Source organism: Ammospiza nelsoni, chromosome 17, assembly GCF_027579445.1.
Source record: "Ammospiza nelsoni isolate bAmmNel1 chromosome 17, bAmmNel1.pri, whole genome shotgun sequence".
NCBI lineage: Eukaryota > Metazoa > Chordata > Aves > Passeriformes > Passerellidae > Ammospiza > Ammospiza nelsoni.
In genome coordinates this window covers 4,392,159-4,408,499 of record NC_080649.1, presented here as the reverse complement: position 1 = coordinate 4,408,499, position 16,341 = coordinate 4,392,159, and the positions used below count along the sequence as shown (strand labels likewise).

The following is a 16,341-nucleotide window of genomic DNA, read 5'->3' as shown; positions in this document are numbered from 1 at the left end:
TTTGATGAGGCTTGGCAGTGCTGGGTCAATGGCTGGGTCTTAGAGGTCTTTTCCAACCTAAATGAGTCAGTGGTTCTAAGGAAGGCTGTTCTAAACATCCTGTTTCTGTGAGGTGGTAAAATGCCTGTATTGATTTGAACAGCAAAGCAGAGAAGGAAGACCCATGGGGGAAGAGTGGGACTGAGATGCATTAGCAGCATTGCTGTGGGAAAACATTGTCCTTGAGACGCCTAAAATTCACATTTCCAGTCTGCCTGGGCGCATTCAGAGAGAAACACATTTCCTCAACCACACAACGAGTATGGGATGTCTGGCTGGAGCTCCTGTGAGGAACCCTCTGTGCTCACCAGCCAGAGCTGTGTCTGCTCCTCAGAGGACCAGGAGTCCCCTGAATGCCTATCAAAGCTCCTGCCAAGTGAAACAAGGATTTTATGTGGCCTGGAGGGCACTCAGATGCCTTGTCAGCCTTAAATATAAAAGATCTTTTATCAGAGAGGAGAGAGAAGAAACCACTTTCCCAAACGCTGAGGTTTCACCTCTCTGGGATCCAGGATGAGTCAGCCAGGCCCTGCTGAGCTCCACAGACCTGTTCAGGTTAATAAAATCCCTGCCAGAGCCTGGGCAGCTCACAGGATGCTGTGTGGCTTCCACATTGACGTCACTGCTTCTCATTTACCCTTGGGTGAGAGGGACCAAAATCCATCACTACCTGGCAGCCACTGGGTAAAGCCCTGCGAAATAAATCAGCGTTCAGCACAGCAAACAGGTGTCTGCAGCACAAAAGGAGCCATTCACATCAGCAGGGCACAAAGGGATTTTTCATCAGGGGAGTGGAGACATGAATGGGTCATTAGAGTGAGGGGAATTCACAGGCAGAGAGAGATAACAGGGAAAAGCAGGGGGAGGTTTCACTGTAGAGACAGTGGAGAAGTGCTTGGAGTGTGGGGGGATAGAGAAGAAGCAAGCAAGGAGGCAAAGAGCAGTTAAGTGAGCAATTTTGCTTTATTATAGGAAAACAGGGACACTGAACAAAACTGGAAAATACATTTAGAAGTGTGGAGAGGAGATAGCCTTGCCTAGTGGAAGTGACTTTTGCCTCTGTGAATTTCAGTGGTTGGGAGTGCTGTGGGGCTGGAGGAAGGCACGGGCACCTGTGTCAGGAGGGGAAGGCCCAGGTACACTAATGAGAACACAGTTCCTGGTATTTGTCCTCCATGGAGGGTACAGAGGCTTCCAGGTAGGACTCAGGCATTAGCACACAAATTCAGAGAAAAGAATTCTCCTCTGGGATATTTTAAAATATGAATATCTTGCATCTTTGACTGCATCATTTGATCCTGTCCATTTTCAGAGCCAGAAAACCACAGGGAATGGAGCTCTGTGGTCCCTTCATTGTAGTTTATCCAGGGCAGGATTAAATATACAGGTCAGGGCAATGTAGGGGTTACAATATTGAGTTACATTTGGGCTGGGGATGGAGAACATCCTTTTACAGACAAGGAATCAGCTTTTGATGCTCCTCAGTCTGCCACATTTTGCCAGCCCTAAAAATATGCCTTGAAAGAGAAAATAAAATCTCTGCAGGCTTTTCTCCACAGCTACTAAAAGATCAGGCAGTAGGTATGGTCCTATATCACCTCCAAAAATGCAGATGTTCTCATCTCCAGCACACATAAAAGCCATAAATCTGGGTAGTTGTAATGTCTTGTTCATTCATGTAAAGAGAACACAAATTGTGGATGGCACTGCCTGGTAAGGAGGAATCTTTCACTTCCCAGGCAGATCATTGTCAACATTAAACACTATTGAGTGATCATTACAAGGGTTACTTTGAAAGGCTATTTTCTTATCTTTATTTGTTTGCCTACAAAAGGCACCCTGGAAGGCAGCAGGATATTGTATAAAACTTGGATTTCCTTAAGCATCCTTCCCTTGTTCAGTAATAATAATAATAATAATAAAGCCCCCAGTCATCAGAAGCCTGAGCTCCTTTAAATTCAAAATCCTCTTGCGGGGATGCTGCTGTGTTCAGTCTGGGCTTTGCTAAGGGGACAAAGCTGCTGTGCCAGGAGCTGGGGCACAAGCAGCTGGGCATGGGCTCTCTCCCCTGGCACTGGGCAGGGAAGGGGTTCATCTCTGGTGTCTTTCCAGCCTTTTGGATCTTTGTTGCACATTTTTTTGCCTCCTACCTGTTGCCTGATCTGATGTGTTTTCTCTTAGACCTTGGGGAGAAAGGTCTCCTTTGTGCTCAGAACAACAGAATGCTCAAGCTGTACTGGAGCCTTTCAATGCTAACAGAATAAAAGTATGCCATTTATTTATCAAAGTCTCCTTTAAAGGAGGAGATGGATGAAACAGGTTTTAACCTACTTGTGATGCTCAGGAAAAGCAAGCACTTTGATTCACTCCTTCCCAGACAAACAGCATTGCATTGCTTGTTTCTGATTTTATTACCTATAAACCACTTTCTATTTTTGTTTTCACATGCCATTGACTTTGTTTGGTACAGACACAGCTGAACAAGGCTGGTTTTTCAAGTGCAAATCATGCTAATAGATGCCCAGTTCTTTCCACTCCACACACAGGAGCACCGCTGTAAGAAAGAGAGCTGGTGCCCAAAAAAATATTTTCCTGTTTCATTTCCTAAATTACCTCTGAGGCCACATTATCCCTTCTGAATCCCCAAATGTGGAATGGTGATGGTTGCTTTAGTACTTCTGGCATGGTCTCTTCACATAAGGAGAATTTATTTGCGTGGAGGAGTGAAACAATATGAGCAGACAATGAAGTCTCAAGTGGTAAAGTGTGTGAAATTCTCCATTTACTATTACTTTTTATGACGCTGTTTCCAGCTTTTCTTCACTGCTTGCAACTACAACTGATGGATTTGGAGCACAGAGTGCCTCTTATCACTGCTCTTCATCAGCAAGTGTGAGCAGCAGCAAGCAGTCAAATCGTTGCTGTATCCAAACAGCATCTCTGCATCCAGGGATGGAGCTGCAGGGAGAGCTCACTCGTTGGGAACTTGATCTGCCTAATTATGTGACTGTTGACTGGGCAACGGGCTGCACATCCAGTTGTCCCCAGTAAAAAATAATTTGTCTTAAAATTTCATCTGAGTTAAAATACATAATCTTTTTATCTCATTACCTGTTTCTTTCCCTGTCACGGCATTTTTGAAATGGTATCAAGAGTTATTAGGAGAAAGCTCCTTTCCATCATTAAAATACCGGGTTCAGAAAGATCTCCAGAGTCCTTAAATGCAGATGAGGGCATGAGTGGCACTTCCTGAGCAGAATTACAAGGAAGTGCTCTCACTGGAGACAGTATTCAGAGGTGGATGCTGGCAGGAGTTCAAGTGTCCACACTTGTTCTTATGGCCATGACTCCCCTGACATCTCCTGTCCATGGAGGGCGTGCTGGAGGGTCCATTCCTTGCAGGCTCCACTGAACTCCGGTAAGAGAGCAGCTCTGGGACTGAGGAATGAGTTGTCCCTTCAGACAGGGAGAAGTTAAAGAGAGAGATCATCCTTTGGTGGTATTTGCTCTTCATTTCCTTGGCTGATCTGTAGAGGTTCCCAACAAAGCAATAGCATATCGGGTTGAGGCTGGAATTGGTGAGGCCGAGCCACTGGGCAAAAGGCCTGAGCTGCAGGATCCAAGGAGAAGGAGTCACATCCTGCAAAGACTTGGGGATGTTGAAATCGATCCAGATGTCCATCAGGTAGACGGGCAGCCAAGAGATGGCGAAGAGCAGCACCAGGGCCACCACCATCTGTGCCACCTTCCTGCGGATCTTCAGCCTGGAGGCGGGCAGGGAGCGGTTCAGGGCAGAGCTCTCCTTCAGCTGGCTGCTGCGGCTCCACAGCCGCCGCACCGTGAGGAAGCAGATCACCATGTTGAACAGCACGGGCAGGCAGTACAGGGCGCAGAAGAGCAGAAAGTTGTAGGCTTGCTTGAGCCTCTCCTGAGGCCAGATCTCCCTGCAGATGGAAAACACCAGGGGCAAGCCCTCCACCACCCCGATCTCATCCCGCTTGTTCATGAAGATGAGGGGCATGCATATCCCTGAGGACAGCAACCACACCACCAGGATGGTGCTGAGGATCCTCCTCTGTGTGAAGAAGGAGCGGGCGTTGAGCGGGTTGTGCACGCTGTAGTACCGGTTCACACTGATGACCGTCAGGCTGAGGACGCTGGCGGACACAGAAACAGCCTGGATGAAGGGCACTGCCCGGCACAGGAAGTCCCCGTACACCCAGGCTTTGTAGATGAGGTTGCCCACGGTGATGGGCATGCAGATGCACACCACCATGAGGTCGCACACTGCCAGGTTGATGAGGAGGCTGCGGGTGGCGCTCAGGCTGGACACGCGGCTCCGGCGCTTGCGGGTCAGCACCCTGATGGACATGATGTTGCCCACGAAGCCCACCACAAAGGACAGCAAGTACATCACTGTGAGGCTGATTGTGACGGGCTCCTTTGCAAAGAGGAAGAGCATCTTCTCCAGCTCTTCCCAGCCCAGCTCCTGGCTGCCGTTCCAGAGCCCGCCTTGGGTCCGGTTCTCCTCCTGCCAGAGCTGCAGAGGGTCTGGGGGAGCCTCGGGTTCTGGGGGGGACGAATCCATGGCTGAGTCCCCCCCGGGTGACCTGGGCTAACGGGGCAGAGCCTTGTGCGCTGCTTCCAGTGCTCCAGACATGGCGAGCCGGGATCAGCCCTGCCTGCAAAAGAGGGTGTGGAGAAGGGGATCAGCGGGGGGCTCGGAGCAGCGATCGCCCTTCAAGGGGAGCTTCTTATCCGCAACTTAGTTGGGAAGCGGCTGGGCAGCGCGGCACCGGCACCGGCACCGCTCCGGCAGCAGCGGCGGGACCGACGGGAGCCCCTGCCCGGCCGCGGAGAGACGGGGAAGGAGCCCCGGGCCCCCCGCAGCCCGGAGAGCAGCCCCGGCCTCGGTCCGCAGCCACTCCCCCGCTCCCGCTGTCCCTCACTCCCTCCTTCTCCGGAAAGTTGCGTGTCCCGCGGCCGCGCTGCCGGACCCCTGCCCCGAGCTGCCCACAAGTCCCGGTCCCCCCCGGTCCCTCCCGGTCCCTTCCGTTCCATCCCGGTTCCACCCGGTTCCCCGTCTCTCCCGCGGTCCCGCGGCGCGGCGGCACTCACCGGGCGGAGGGCGGGCAGCTCTGGGCGGGCTCCTCCCGCCGGCAGCTCTGCCGTGGCTGTGTGCGTGTGTCCGTGTGTCCCCGTGTCCGTGTGTCCGTGCGTGAGTGCGGCGGCAGCGCCCGACCCGCTGCCACACGCGCGTGCTCGCACCCACGCACCCACCGCACCGCCAGCCCGGCGCTCACCGCGCGGCGCGCACACGCTGCACACCCCACACACAACCCCGTACACACCGCACACACTGCACACAGCCCCGCACACGCTGCACACCCCCCACACAACCCCGTACACACCGCACACACTGCACACAGCCCCGCACACGCTGCACACCCCACACGCAACCCCGTACACACCGCACACACTGCACACAGCCCCGCACACAACCCCGTACACACCGCACACACTGCACACAGCCCCGCACACAACCCCGTACACACTGCACACACCGCACACAGCCCCGCACACGCAGCACACAGCCCTGAACACCCCGCACAGAGCCCCGCACACAACCCCGCACACCGTGCACACACTGCACAGAGCCCCGCACTCAGCCCTGCACACCCCGCACTCCGCACACACACTGTATCCAGCCCCGCACACAGCCCTGCACGCCCCGCACACGCACAAAGCCGCGCACACAGAGTTCTGTCCTGCGATCCCCGCGCCCGCACGCACACACGCGGACCCCGACAGACCCTACACACATCCGTCAGCACGCCTGTAGACCCGCACACTCCCTTTGCACACTCCCTTTGCACACTCCCGTTGCACACTCCCTTTGCACACTCCCTTTGCACGCACCTTCCTTCAGGCACCCTGACCATCCACCGCCCCGCTCCCTCCTCACCCCCATCCCCGCACCACTCCCGCACCTCTGCGTGGCCCCGCACGCTTTGCACCCCCAGAGCCTTCCCGTGCACCCCTCCCCGCACACGCAGGTTTAACCCCGCAGCCCCTCCGCACCCCAAGAACACACACCACACACACACACACACCTACACACACACGCGCGCACACACACACCTACACACACATTCACGTACACACGCACCCCACTTTCTCTCTGCAAAGCAGCCCTGGCCGAGCCGGCCCGGGACAGCCAAGCTGGAAGGAGCCGAGCCGAGCTCTGCCCGGACCATCCCGGGATAGTTAATCCGAGCCGAACCGTGCCAGCCGCCCGTCCCGCCCGTGGTGCTGAAGGGACAGCTCCGGCAGGGCCGGGCACGGAGCGGGCAGGGTCCGGGCGGGGCTGGGACAGTCGGGGATTGCTCCTGAGGGTCGCCTCCTCCTCTTCCTCTCGCTGGGTTCAGCTGTAGCAGAGCGGGGAGGATCCTGCTTCACTTCTACTCAAACATCCCCCATCATACTGAGTTTCTGGCGGATTCCGGCATGCCAAGGGTTAACAGCACCACAGGTGTGATGGGAAGTCATCCGCACAAACCAAACTTCTGGTGTTTTCTGTGGAATTGAAGGAATGGGGAAAAGGAACGTTTATGGGGAAAAGTGTCTTGAAAAGTTGGGGAGCAAGGTTGGTTTGTAAAATTGGACTTTTGACTGGAGGTGCTCAGAGGGTGCCAGTGTATCACTGAGGACAATGTTTGATGAGAGGGATTCATAGCTCTGCCTGAAATGTTTAGTTTTTATTCTCTTTCTTTGCCTTCTTTGAGGGAGAGCAAAGTAACAAATCCAGCCCAGTGGAGGCTGCTCGTCACTGAACGGTGAATGCCCTTGATTTCACTGGGAAATTCCCCATCCTTTTTATTCTATGCATGTGAAAGAATAAAGTAAATATTTTTGGTCAGCTTTACGTGAAATGAAAGGAAGATCAGTGGTGGAGCTCCGCTGAGGGGGGTGGCAGGCAGATGTGATCAGCCTGCAAACCTCGCCTGCCTGAGAATGCATTTGCTCCAAGTGTGTAACTGCTCATTCTCCTACAGTTCTGTCTGTATATTTATAGGTCTTCAGAGACAAACAGCTTCCACAAACTAATTGCAGAGTGTTGCCCAGAGCACCAGGTACACATTATTCCACATTATTCCACACAGTGAAATGCATGGATTCTCCCATGGATACCTAAAATCTGCTGCAGCTTCACAGCTGCTCCATAAGCAAATAGATCTGTTGCAATGAGGCAACTACAGAGAGCAGCCTTGGAGCTGGCAATTGGAAATCTCCATGCACCCGAGCCCTTGCCAGCCTCTGACAGCCTCCCTACAGCACACCTGCCATTTACACATGGAAAACACAGGATGGAGGTGTTTAAGTCAACATTTTTAGTAAGGTATTAAGAGAATAAAAGAGAAGAGAGTGCAGAAATGTGACAGGGCTTGTTTTGTCCAGGTAGTTGCCTTCCAAATGTTCAAGCTAATAAATGCATTTAACTTCTTTTTTTCTCCTTGATGCACTTTATTTGTAACTCGCATGATTTACTGCAGAGGGACCTTTAGGACTTCAAGACTAAATTACTAAGTTAATCAATGGTTTGATATAATTAGAATGAATCTGCTTTTGCATCCATTGACACAACTCAAAAATGCCAAGTCATCTCCAGCAGCAAATGACAAATTCATCCACTGTGTGCAGCTGACAGAGAGCACAGGGCATTGATTATCACGAGTTCATTGATTCTAACAAGTTCAAAGTCACCAGATAACTCAAGATGGGGAATCTCTAGCTAAAAGAAATGCTGTATGCTTTCCACTTTGGTTTGCCTCTTACAGAGCAGCTTTGAAGTGGAGGCCAAATAAAGTCCACCAGAGACAGGAGTCAACCTTCAGCAGCAAGGGCAATGTGCTGTGATCATACAGCAAAGCCCATCAGAAATAACCCAATGGTCTCACTGGAGTTACAGCTGTGAACAACTGACCTGAGAGGAGTGAGTCAGCCACTTTGGGGCTTTGCCAGAATCTCAAAAAACCTCACATTGCCCATGCCAGCTACAAGTGCCCAGCCCTGCCCTGCCCACTGCGCAGCAGAGTCCCAGGCCAGGGTAAATTTAGCTTTGCAGCCTCAGCACAACCTCCCTGCTCCCACTGCAGCAGGAGCTGGGCATCACACAGAGCTGCAGTGATGCTCTGCTGTCTCAGTCATGGGTGCAAGTTCAGGAAACCCTGAGGATTTTCCAGCTTGGGCTGGACCTTGAGAGTGTGAAGCTAGAGCAAACCCTCTGGTTGTGCATCTACTTGTGCTCTCCATACTCTAACTGTTCCCCTTGCTAGTCAGGCTCCCTGCCAGGATTTGGGGGATACACTGTGTGGTCCCCAGTATATCTGCATCCCTGAACTCTGTGTGATGGCACCTGACCAAAGGGCGCTTGGCTCTCTTGGCTTTGTCCCAGTGCCCATCTTGACATGCCTGATGTGTCTCAGCTGGCACAGTTTGAGGTGAAGGCCTCTTGTGAGGATATAGCTGCCTTTCCCTCCTGTGCTTGCCCAGCAGGTAGGTGGGATGGGCTTTGCCCCCTTCACAGGGGTGAAACAGAATTTGGGCTTGTCTCAGTGCAGCAGGGCTGGGTTGGTGCTGCTGGGACAGATTGTCAATGGTGCTGCTTGTGTCAGGTGAGCTGGGAGCGCATTGCAGGGTGTTCGGGGTGAGCACTGGCCCTTGGTGAAATTGTTTCCCACCTGATTGTGCTGGGAGGTGCTGTTAACACTGAAAGCACTGGATAAAACCCACCTCCACTGCCACTTGTCCCTTCTGCCTGCCACACTTTGGACCGATGGACACAGGAGGACCCGGGGCTAAAGGAGACTCCCCCAGCCCTCCCAGGACCCTGCTGGGAAGTTCTGTGTGAGCATTTCTAATGCTGACTAATACAGAAAATACAGAAACCTGTCTCTCTTGCCATCAGGAGAGAGTAACAGCATCACCGTTAACTCATATTGGATTAAAAAAAAAAAATCTGCCCTTCTCCGGGACATTTTCATATAAATCTCTAACCCAGCACCAAAACTCCCCAAATCCTCGGTGCCATCGGCACGGGGATTTCTGAGCTGGCTTTGTCGCTCCCTCTGCTGGTGACAGCTCTGTCCCCGTGCCAGCGCTGCTCCGGCACGGCCGTTTTGGGGCCAAAACGAGCTATTTGTGGTCCCAGGGTCCGGGTCCTCATCACAGTTCCTGTGTGACATTCGCAGATGTCAGTGCTTTGATGCTGCTGTCAATCCAGGAGGAGATAAGAGGCCAGCGCTGCTCACAATCAAAGGCAATACAAAAGAGATGCCAAGTGCACTTCAGATTCTTTGAAAATAAAATAGCGAAGTAAATAAAAAACATCTGGGAATTGATGTTTGTTGTTTGTAATTACTTCCATGAGAGAGAAAAGCTTTGTTCTCCCACTAGTCTTCCCCTCAAATCAAAGAATGAAACATTTAAACTATCCCCAGTGTCTTTTGGAGGATTTTAAATGGAGAATGTGTGCATTTTTATGTCTGAGAATATTCACTGGTCTATTTTCATAAACAGATATGTGCCAAATTCCATATCTTCTGTCCTTTTTATTTGATGCCTTTTAGATTGAGTGCTCCGGAAATGTAGTGGCTGAAAGAAAAAGATAATTTTGCACGGAATAATTTGTCTAATACAACGTTCACCAGCTCAAGAACAATGAAACACCACTTTGGCACTGGAGTGATTGAAAATTCTGTCTTTCAGATGTCTTTGCTTGTGGTTTCTGCAGAAGTTCAAGCTAGTAGCAGGCTGGAAATGCAGGACTAAACATGCTCCTGCAGAGCTTTGTTTAAACCCAGGGCCACACCAAGTGAACTTGACCCTCTCTGATTAAATGGAGGATCCTGAATGGATGTGCAATGTGTAACAAAGTGAGTGTTTTAAGGAGAAATCAGCCTTGTGGATCCTTAAATCACTGCACAAGTTTACAGAGAAGATTTTGAAGTGATTATGAGCATCAGGTCAAGCCTTTGAGAAGTTAAGAGTGCCAGGACTTGGCAGAGGAGGCAGCTGACACACAAAGCAGCCCTCTAACACTGCCTGCATTCATGCAGCCCTTATTTCCCTGGAGCTGGGACCTAGGATCCTCTGAGGCAATAGTGGGATTTCCTCCATGCCCACGTTCTCACCCTCCTGCTCAGTACAGGCACCACAAACCCTGGGGAGAAATATTCAGAACCAGACTGAAACCAAAGCCCAAACAAGCAGATTTGGTGATTGAGGGAATCTGGTGGTCAGAGCAGGTTTGTAGGGCTCCATTTCACCCTGCTATGACTCCAAGCAGTTTTTCACTGGAGTGGCACTGCCAGGTGAGACAGCATTGAGAGCAGGGGCTGTTAAATCCTCCCTCCCTCCTTCTACCTGCACTGCTCCACATTTGAATATCAATACATCTTCCTTGGTGCGCTATACCCAGATGTAACAGGCTAATAAAGGGCTTTTCAGATGACAAATCTTCCTGGGTTTCATCAGCTGATTGCCATCTGGGGGAAGTCTGACAAAGGCTTTAAATTTGCCACTGTTTCGCCTTTTCCCAGCTGCAGAGGCTTGCAGAGGGGAAATGCGGGGAGGCAGGAAGGAAAGGCTCTGCAGAAAAAAACATATTCTCAGGGCCCAGATCTGCTAGTATCAGAGAGGAGATAAAGATTTTAGAGAATACAATAGAGGGAGTTTGTCTTTCTGAGTGAAATAACTTACTCTCAGCCTAGGTGTTACTTGGTCTGGCTGTCACAAAGCAGATACCTCAGGGATAAGTTTGCAATAAGAATTAGAACTTGAGCATGTTTGCAACAGGGGCTTAGTGATCAGTCAAGCATTATATGTTAAAAATCAGCTTTCCTATATTTTATACTTGCAGTGAGGACATTCTTAGGATTTGTGCTCTCTGGATTCAAGAGAGGATTAGCTGGGAAGCAGGGAGAGATGCGATTCTAGTTCTGAATGTTCTCCAACGTTTTGACAGTATAAGATAATCTGTGAGCAGTTATTTATTTGCAGCAGCCTTTCAGAAGGAATCCCCACAACCAAAGCAAACCAGGCAGGCAGAGGCTTCGAGGCGCTGTTAAACTCTTGCCAGGATCAGTTGCAAACTTCTTTTCCTCCCTAATGCCTCACCTCTCTGGCTGCAGTGACTCATGTGGAAAGGCTCGGGCAATTTACTGGAAGTACAATCACTGTCCTCTCATCACCACTGACTGTGCCTGTCCCCCTGCTTGCAGAGTGTGCTCACAGCTCAGAGGAGCTGCAGGAAATGAGAGCTGACAATGGCTGCAGCTCGCCGCAGAGGCAGAGGAGGTGACAAGGTGAAAGAGCCGCATCTCAGCTTCACTCCCCATTTCTGAAACCAGAAAGGTTTTCATGCCACAGATCAAACAGCAGCTGTTAAGCCTTTGGAAAAGGGATGTATCAAGGAAGGGGAGGAAAATGAAGGGTTTGGTGGTGGTTCTTTCATCATTTCTGGCATGAAACAAGCTGGAAAAATGCTGGTTAGTACGGAGAGCAGAATGATGGTGTCTGTGTGCAGGTGGATGGAAACTCCTCGGGCTGGTGAGCTGCTCAGCAGCCTGGGTCCCACTGAGACAAGGGGCTGTGACACGTGGAGGGATTCAGCATGGGGCCTGCTGGCTCACTAAGGCCTGGGGAAACACCTGATAGATGAAGAAAGTCCCAGCCCAAGGTACACATGGGCTCCAGGGTCAGCCCAGAGTGCAGGGTGAGAGCCCCAGGCTGGAGACAAAACCTCCTGGTTCCCTCCTTCCTTTCTGCTCTCATTTTCTGCCAGTGCCTTGATTCCCTTTTTATAATTTTTATATTGGATCTTTTTATATTTGGATCTTTATAAGTGCTTTTTAATACCCCAAAATATTGCAATAGTGGGGTGGTGCAGAGAAAACACCCAGATCTCCACAGGCTGTTGCCTTGTGCTCTGCTAAAACCAGAGATTTGGCTACTGATGTCCATGTAGCTTGAAGAAATAACATGATAAATTGCATCTGGCCTTGGCAAGAGGGTCTTGAACAGACTGTGGGACTGCAGGACCAGCAAATCTGGGCATCAGGCTAATTTCTGTCATGCTTTCCTCAGGCAGTATTGATGCACAATAACTCAGCTGCCAAATAAAGTGATACCATCAGCTTCCAATGCTTCAACTTCTAGATCAGAGCCTTTCTTTCAGAAAATAATCCCTCTCCAGACTTTCATGTCTGGAGCTGGTACCTGCCACCATGCATACAAAATCAGGGCTGGGAGGTGAGCTTTTCTGTCTGAGCTGGCTCTGGATGGGGATGCTGAGTTAAAATGGTTAATAAATCTCTTTTTAATTGCAGTGCAAGAAACACCCCTTTGCTTTCCTGCAGAGACTCTTCTAGCTGCATTCTGGGGCTGCCTGTAGCCTCAGAAATTCCCTTTCCCCACCAGAACTCAGAGCTACTGCTCCTTTCCTCTTGTTTTATTTTCCTCACACTCTCCAGCAAAAGGCTGAATCTTTTCTCTCCATGTTCCTCAGTCCTGCCAGCAAACACCCGTGACTGCTGAGCATTTAAGGAGTTTGGACAGCCCACAAGGGTTGAATAAACAGCCTCTTATATAGGGACTCAGAGATGCAGTGCAGAAAGTCACTGCTGATAAGGTCTGCACTTGTAGCAGGTATTTCTGTGCTAGGAAAACAGCCCTTGGGGGATGGGGGAAATTAGAGATGCCACAGACAAGGGGCCAGGGTCACTGAGCTGTGCCACAGCACAGCTGCTGAGTGTGAGTCGGGAGATCTCTGCTGCTGTTTCCATCAGGAGATGTTCAGGGGGGCATTGAAATAGGGGGAGAAAAGGAATTTTTAATTAAATGGTTAATAACTGCCCTCCTCCTGCCTTTCTTCACCAGAGCTGCCTTCTAGCACCGAGGAAGTAGCTAAACACCCAGTATCAAATTTGGTAGGTTTGGGGGGTTTCTGCAGGGATGGAAAAGAAAGAAAACAGATGTTGAAACAAAAGGTACCAAGTTGCAAAGTGAGTATGGGGCAGATGTAGCCTGTGTGACTTTCTTCTTTTCTAGAACTTTCCTGAAAGTTTTTGTCGCTGCATTGGCAACAAGTCCTTGCCCTTTCCTTCCCCATTCCTGCCCCCAGGCAGGACCCAGGCTGATATTAATTGTCACTTGCCGAGGCTGGCAGGGCTGGTGTCAGCCAGCCCGATGTCCCCAGGCTGCTGCTGCGCTGGTGAGACTGAGGATGATGAGGGAGCTCAGAGGCCTGTGGGGGAATTGCTGGGTGTGTGGGGATTGCCAGGCCTGTGGGGGAATTGTTTGGTGTGTGGGGATTGCCAGGCCTGTCAGGGAGTTGCTGGGTGTGTGGGGGTTGCCAGGGACACCATCCTGTGGGGGAATTGCTGGGTGTGTGGGGATTGCCAGGGACACCATCCTGTGAGGGAATTGCTGGGTGTGTGGGGATTGCCAGGGACACCATCCTGTGGGGGAATTGTTGGGTGTGTGGGGATTGCCAGGGACACCATCCTGTGGGGGAATTGTTGGGTGTGTGGGGATTGCCAGGCCTGTCAGGGAGTTGCTGGGTGTGTGGGGATTGCCAGGGACACCATCCTGTGAGGGAATTGTTGGGTGTGTGGGGGTTGCCAGGCCTGTGGGGGAATTGTTGGGTGTGTGGGGGTTGCCAGGGCTGCCAGGGAATTGTTGGGTGTGTGGGGGTTGCCAGGGCTGTCAGGAACACCAGCCTGTGAGGGAATTGCTGGGTGTGTGGGGATTGCCAGGGCTGCCAGGGAATTGCTGGGTGTGTGGGGATTGCCAGGGCTGCCAGGGACACCCAGGAGCAGCTCTGCTCACGCATCAGCAGATGCTCCACAGGAAATCTGTGAAACTGCCAGAGGGGCCCTCGGCCCTTGGAGCTCTGGCACAGCTAAAGCACAAAGAATTATGAACCTGACTTTCCCCTTGTTGATCTGGGGGTGAACCAGAGCATTTCTGAGCTCTGCAGATCCACTCCAAATGAGGAGAACTGGTGGGAAAGGAAGAGCCCACATGGGAGGCCATCACTTCTGTATGTTCTGCCTCCTATGACGCATCTCTCTTTTCCAGGTGTCCCTTCCTGGTCTGTGTGAGCCACACAAGCAGCAATTGCTGCTTTGTCTGCAGATCCTGACTAGGACAGTCCCTGCCCCATCCCACAGCAATGTTCTCTCTGGAACATTCCAGCTGGATCCTCTGCAGAACTTGGCCACAGCAAAGGTGCAGAGCTTTGTCACAGACATGTTTTATGAAAAATCCTTTCATTAGGCTCTTTTCTCCTGAGAAGCCTCAGAAATGAAATGTAAACAATAATTATCTCCTGCTGTGGAATGCAACAGGTGCTGCAGCCCCTTCCCCTTCAAAACACCCTGGGCAGGAGCTTGTCTTTATTTATTGTCTTTATCAGCTCTCCCCCCAGTCATGAACAGGAAAGCTGATAGAAATGTGGAAAAAGATTAATTTGTCCCCTTTGATCCCCTCAGTGCCAGCACATGATGCCTCCCTGCAAGCCTGGTGTGCCAGGCCTGCTCCAGAGAGTTTAATTCACCATTGTAATTGCACGGCTTAATTTTTTTCTGGAGTTTTTCCTCACGGGACAGATGAGGGTCACAGACTCGGAGGGCATCTCATTCCCCATAAAACTCTGCAAAACAGCTATAAACAGCCAGCCCTGAAGTTTTGCTTCCAGCAGGGCTCTGTAGATTCCCAGACCTCTCTTGCTCTTCTGCCCCCTTCACCCTTTGCTGTGTTTTGGCTGGAGGAGGCAGCAGATAAAGCCCTGGAGGCAGCAGCAGAGCTGAGGATGTGTCAGGAGAGATTGGGCTCTCCTGGTGCAGATGGCAATGGAGTGAGATCAGCTGCTGGCAGGAGCTGGGGATGATGTGTCCAGGAGTCAGGGCATAATCTCTGCCTCTGCCTGATTTTTGTGGCATCTCTTCATTTATTTGTACTTGAAATGTTTTTGCCTTCTTTGTCTTTTCTGGGGAACAATGAAATTGTGGGGTGTTTCTGCAGCAGGGGCTGTGGATGCAGCTGGTGGACATGTAAGTACAAAGTATTAGCCTTATAAATCATTTTGTCACTTTTCATCCATGAAAAATGATCTGACTTTATCAGCACCCAAAAAAAGCACAAACAGAGAGGACAATTTCTTTCAAATGCTGCTCAGCGCTATCAGATGGATGACACAGAGATCCCTGCAGGCCTGGTTTTGTCTGCCTTTGTGCCTGTTTTGCTGAAGGCATGGCCATGGCAGCAAAGTGTGCTGAAGCCTTGGGTTATATCATAACACCCAGAATTTGGGTTGACTCTCTTGTCCCATAGTGATGGATTTATTCCAGCCCAGAGGAACTCTCACCATCTCCAACTTTCCTGACTTGCCATTCAGACCCCTGCCATTTCCAAAACGTGTTTTCTGTTCTTTTTGGAGGGGAAAAGGCACCATTTGGCACCATTTTGTGTTCCCAATGAGCCCTTTGCTGCAAGAACAGGATGGTTTCCCATTAGTGCTCTTGACAGTCTGGAAAAACACTGCAAACTTCTTAACAGGTTCATGAATGTGAGGTTTATGGCATCATGTGTTGTGGTTTTCTACACCCACATCTTCCTCACAAGTCCTTGAAACTGTAAATAGAATGAAGTGCTGGGAATGGCCAATTTGAGCACTGAGAAAAGGCTGGAGCAAAGCTGCAACCTTCAGAGATCTCATGCAAAGGCAAGGATGGATCAGGGCTGACTTATTAAGTGATTTCTCCTAAGTGGAAAGGACTGGCAAGGCAGAGCCATCTTTGCCTTTTCCATCAGGAATGTGTTCTGTCTTATATGTGAGGAACAAAGGAGTGATTAGAGGGCAGCTGTAATTGCATTTTTGGAATAAGTTCTGTTCAGATTTAACACAGTGACATTGTGCTGTTTATGATGCGTGTAATTAAAACAAAGTAAAAATAACAACTTTTACTCTGTTGTGTCCTGGTCAAGGAGTCACAGATATGTTGTGCTACAAGGAAGAGGCTGGAGAAGAGAAGAGGGTGCAAGCGATAAGTGGGTTGTTTTGAAAGACAACTAAAAAGGGGGAGAAAGGAAAACAATAAAGCAGAGAAAAGCCAGAGGCTACCCATCCATATACCCAGGCTGTTCATTCCAAGCTTATCAAAATTTCTAGATTTACTCAGTTCCTTTTGTTTGGAGTCCAGCTGCATTCCTGATACATGGTGGAGGAGCCACGTGCCT

At 50.5% G+C, this 16,341-nt stretch overlaps 1 protein-coding gene across 1 annotated transcript; it reads right to left on the bottom strand.

Annotated features, from left to right (window-relative positions):
• Positions 1–3,298: 3,298 nt before the first annotated feature.
• On the bottom strand, positions 3,299–4,627 carry LOC132080742 (galanin receptor type 1-like). The gene has a single exon (XM_059484011.1). It carries the CDS (start codon positions 4,625–4,627, stop codon positions 3,299–3,301), a length of 1,329 nt encoding a protein of 442 aa, XP_059339994.1.
• Positions 4,628–16,341: the final 11,714 nt, after the last annotated feature.

Excerpts from the sequence above, each read along its gene's own strand:
- LOC132080742 (XM_059484011.1), bottom strand. The coding sequence starts at position 4,627 with ATGGATTCGTCCCCCCCAGAACCCGAGGCTCCCCCAGACCCTCTGCAG.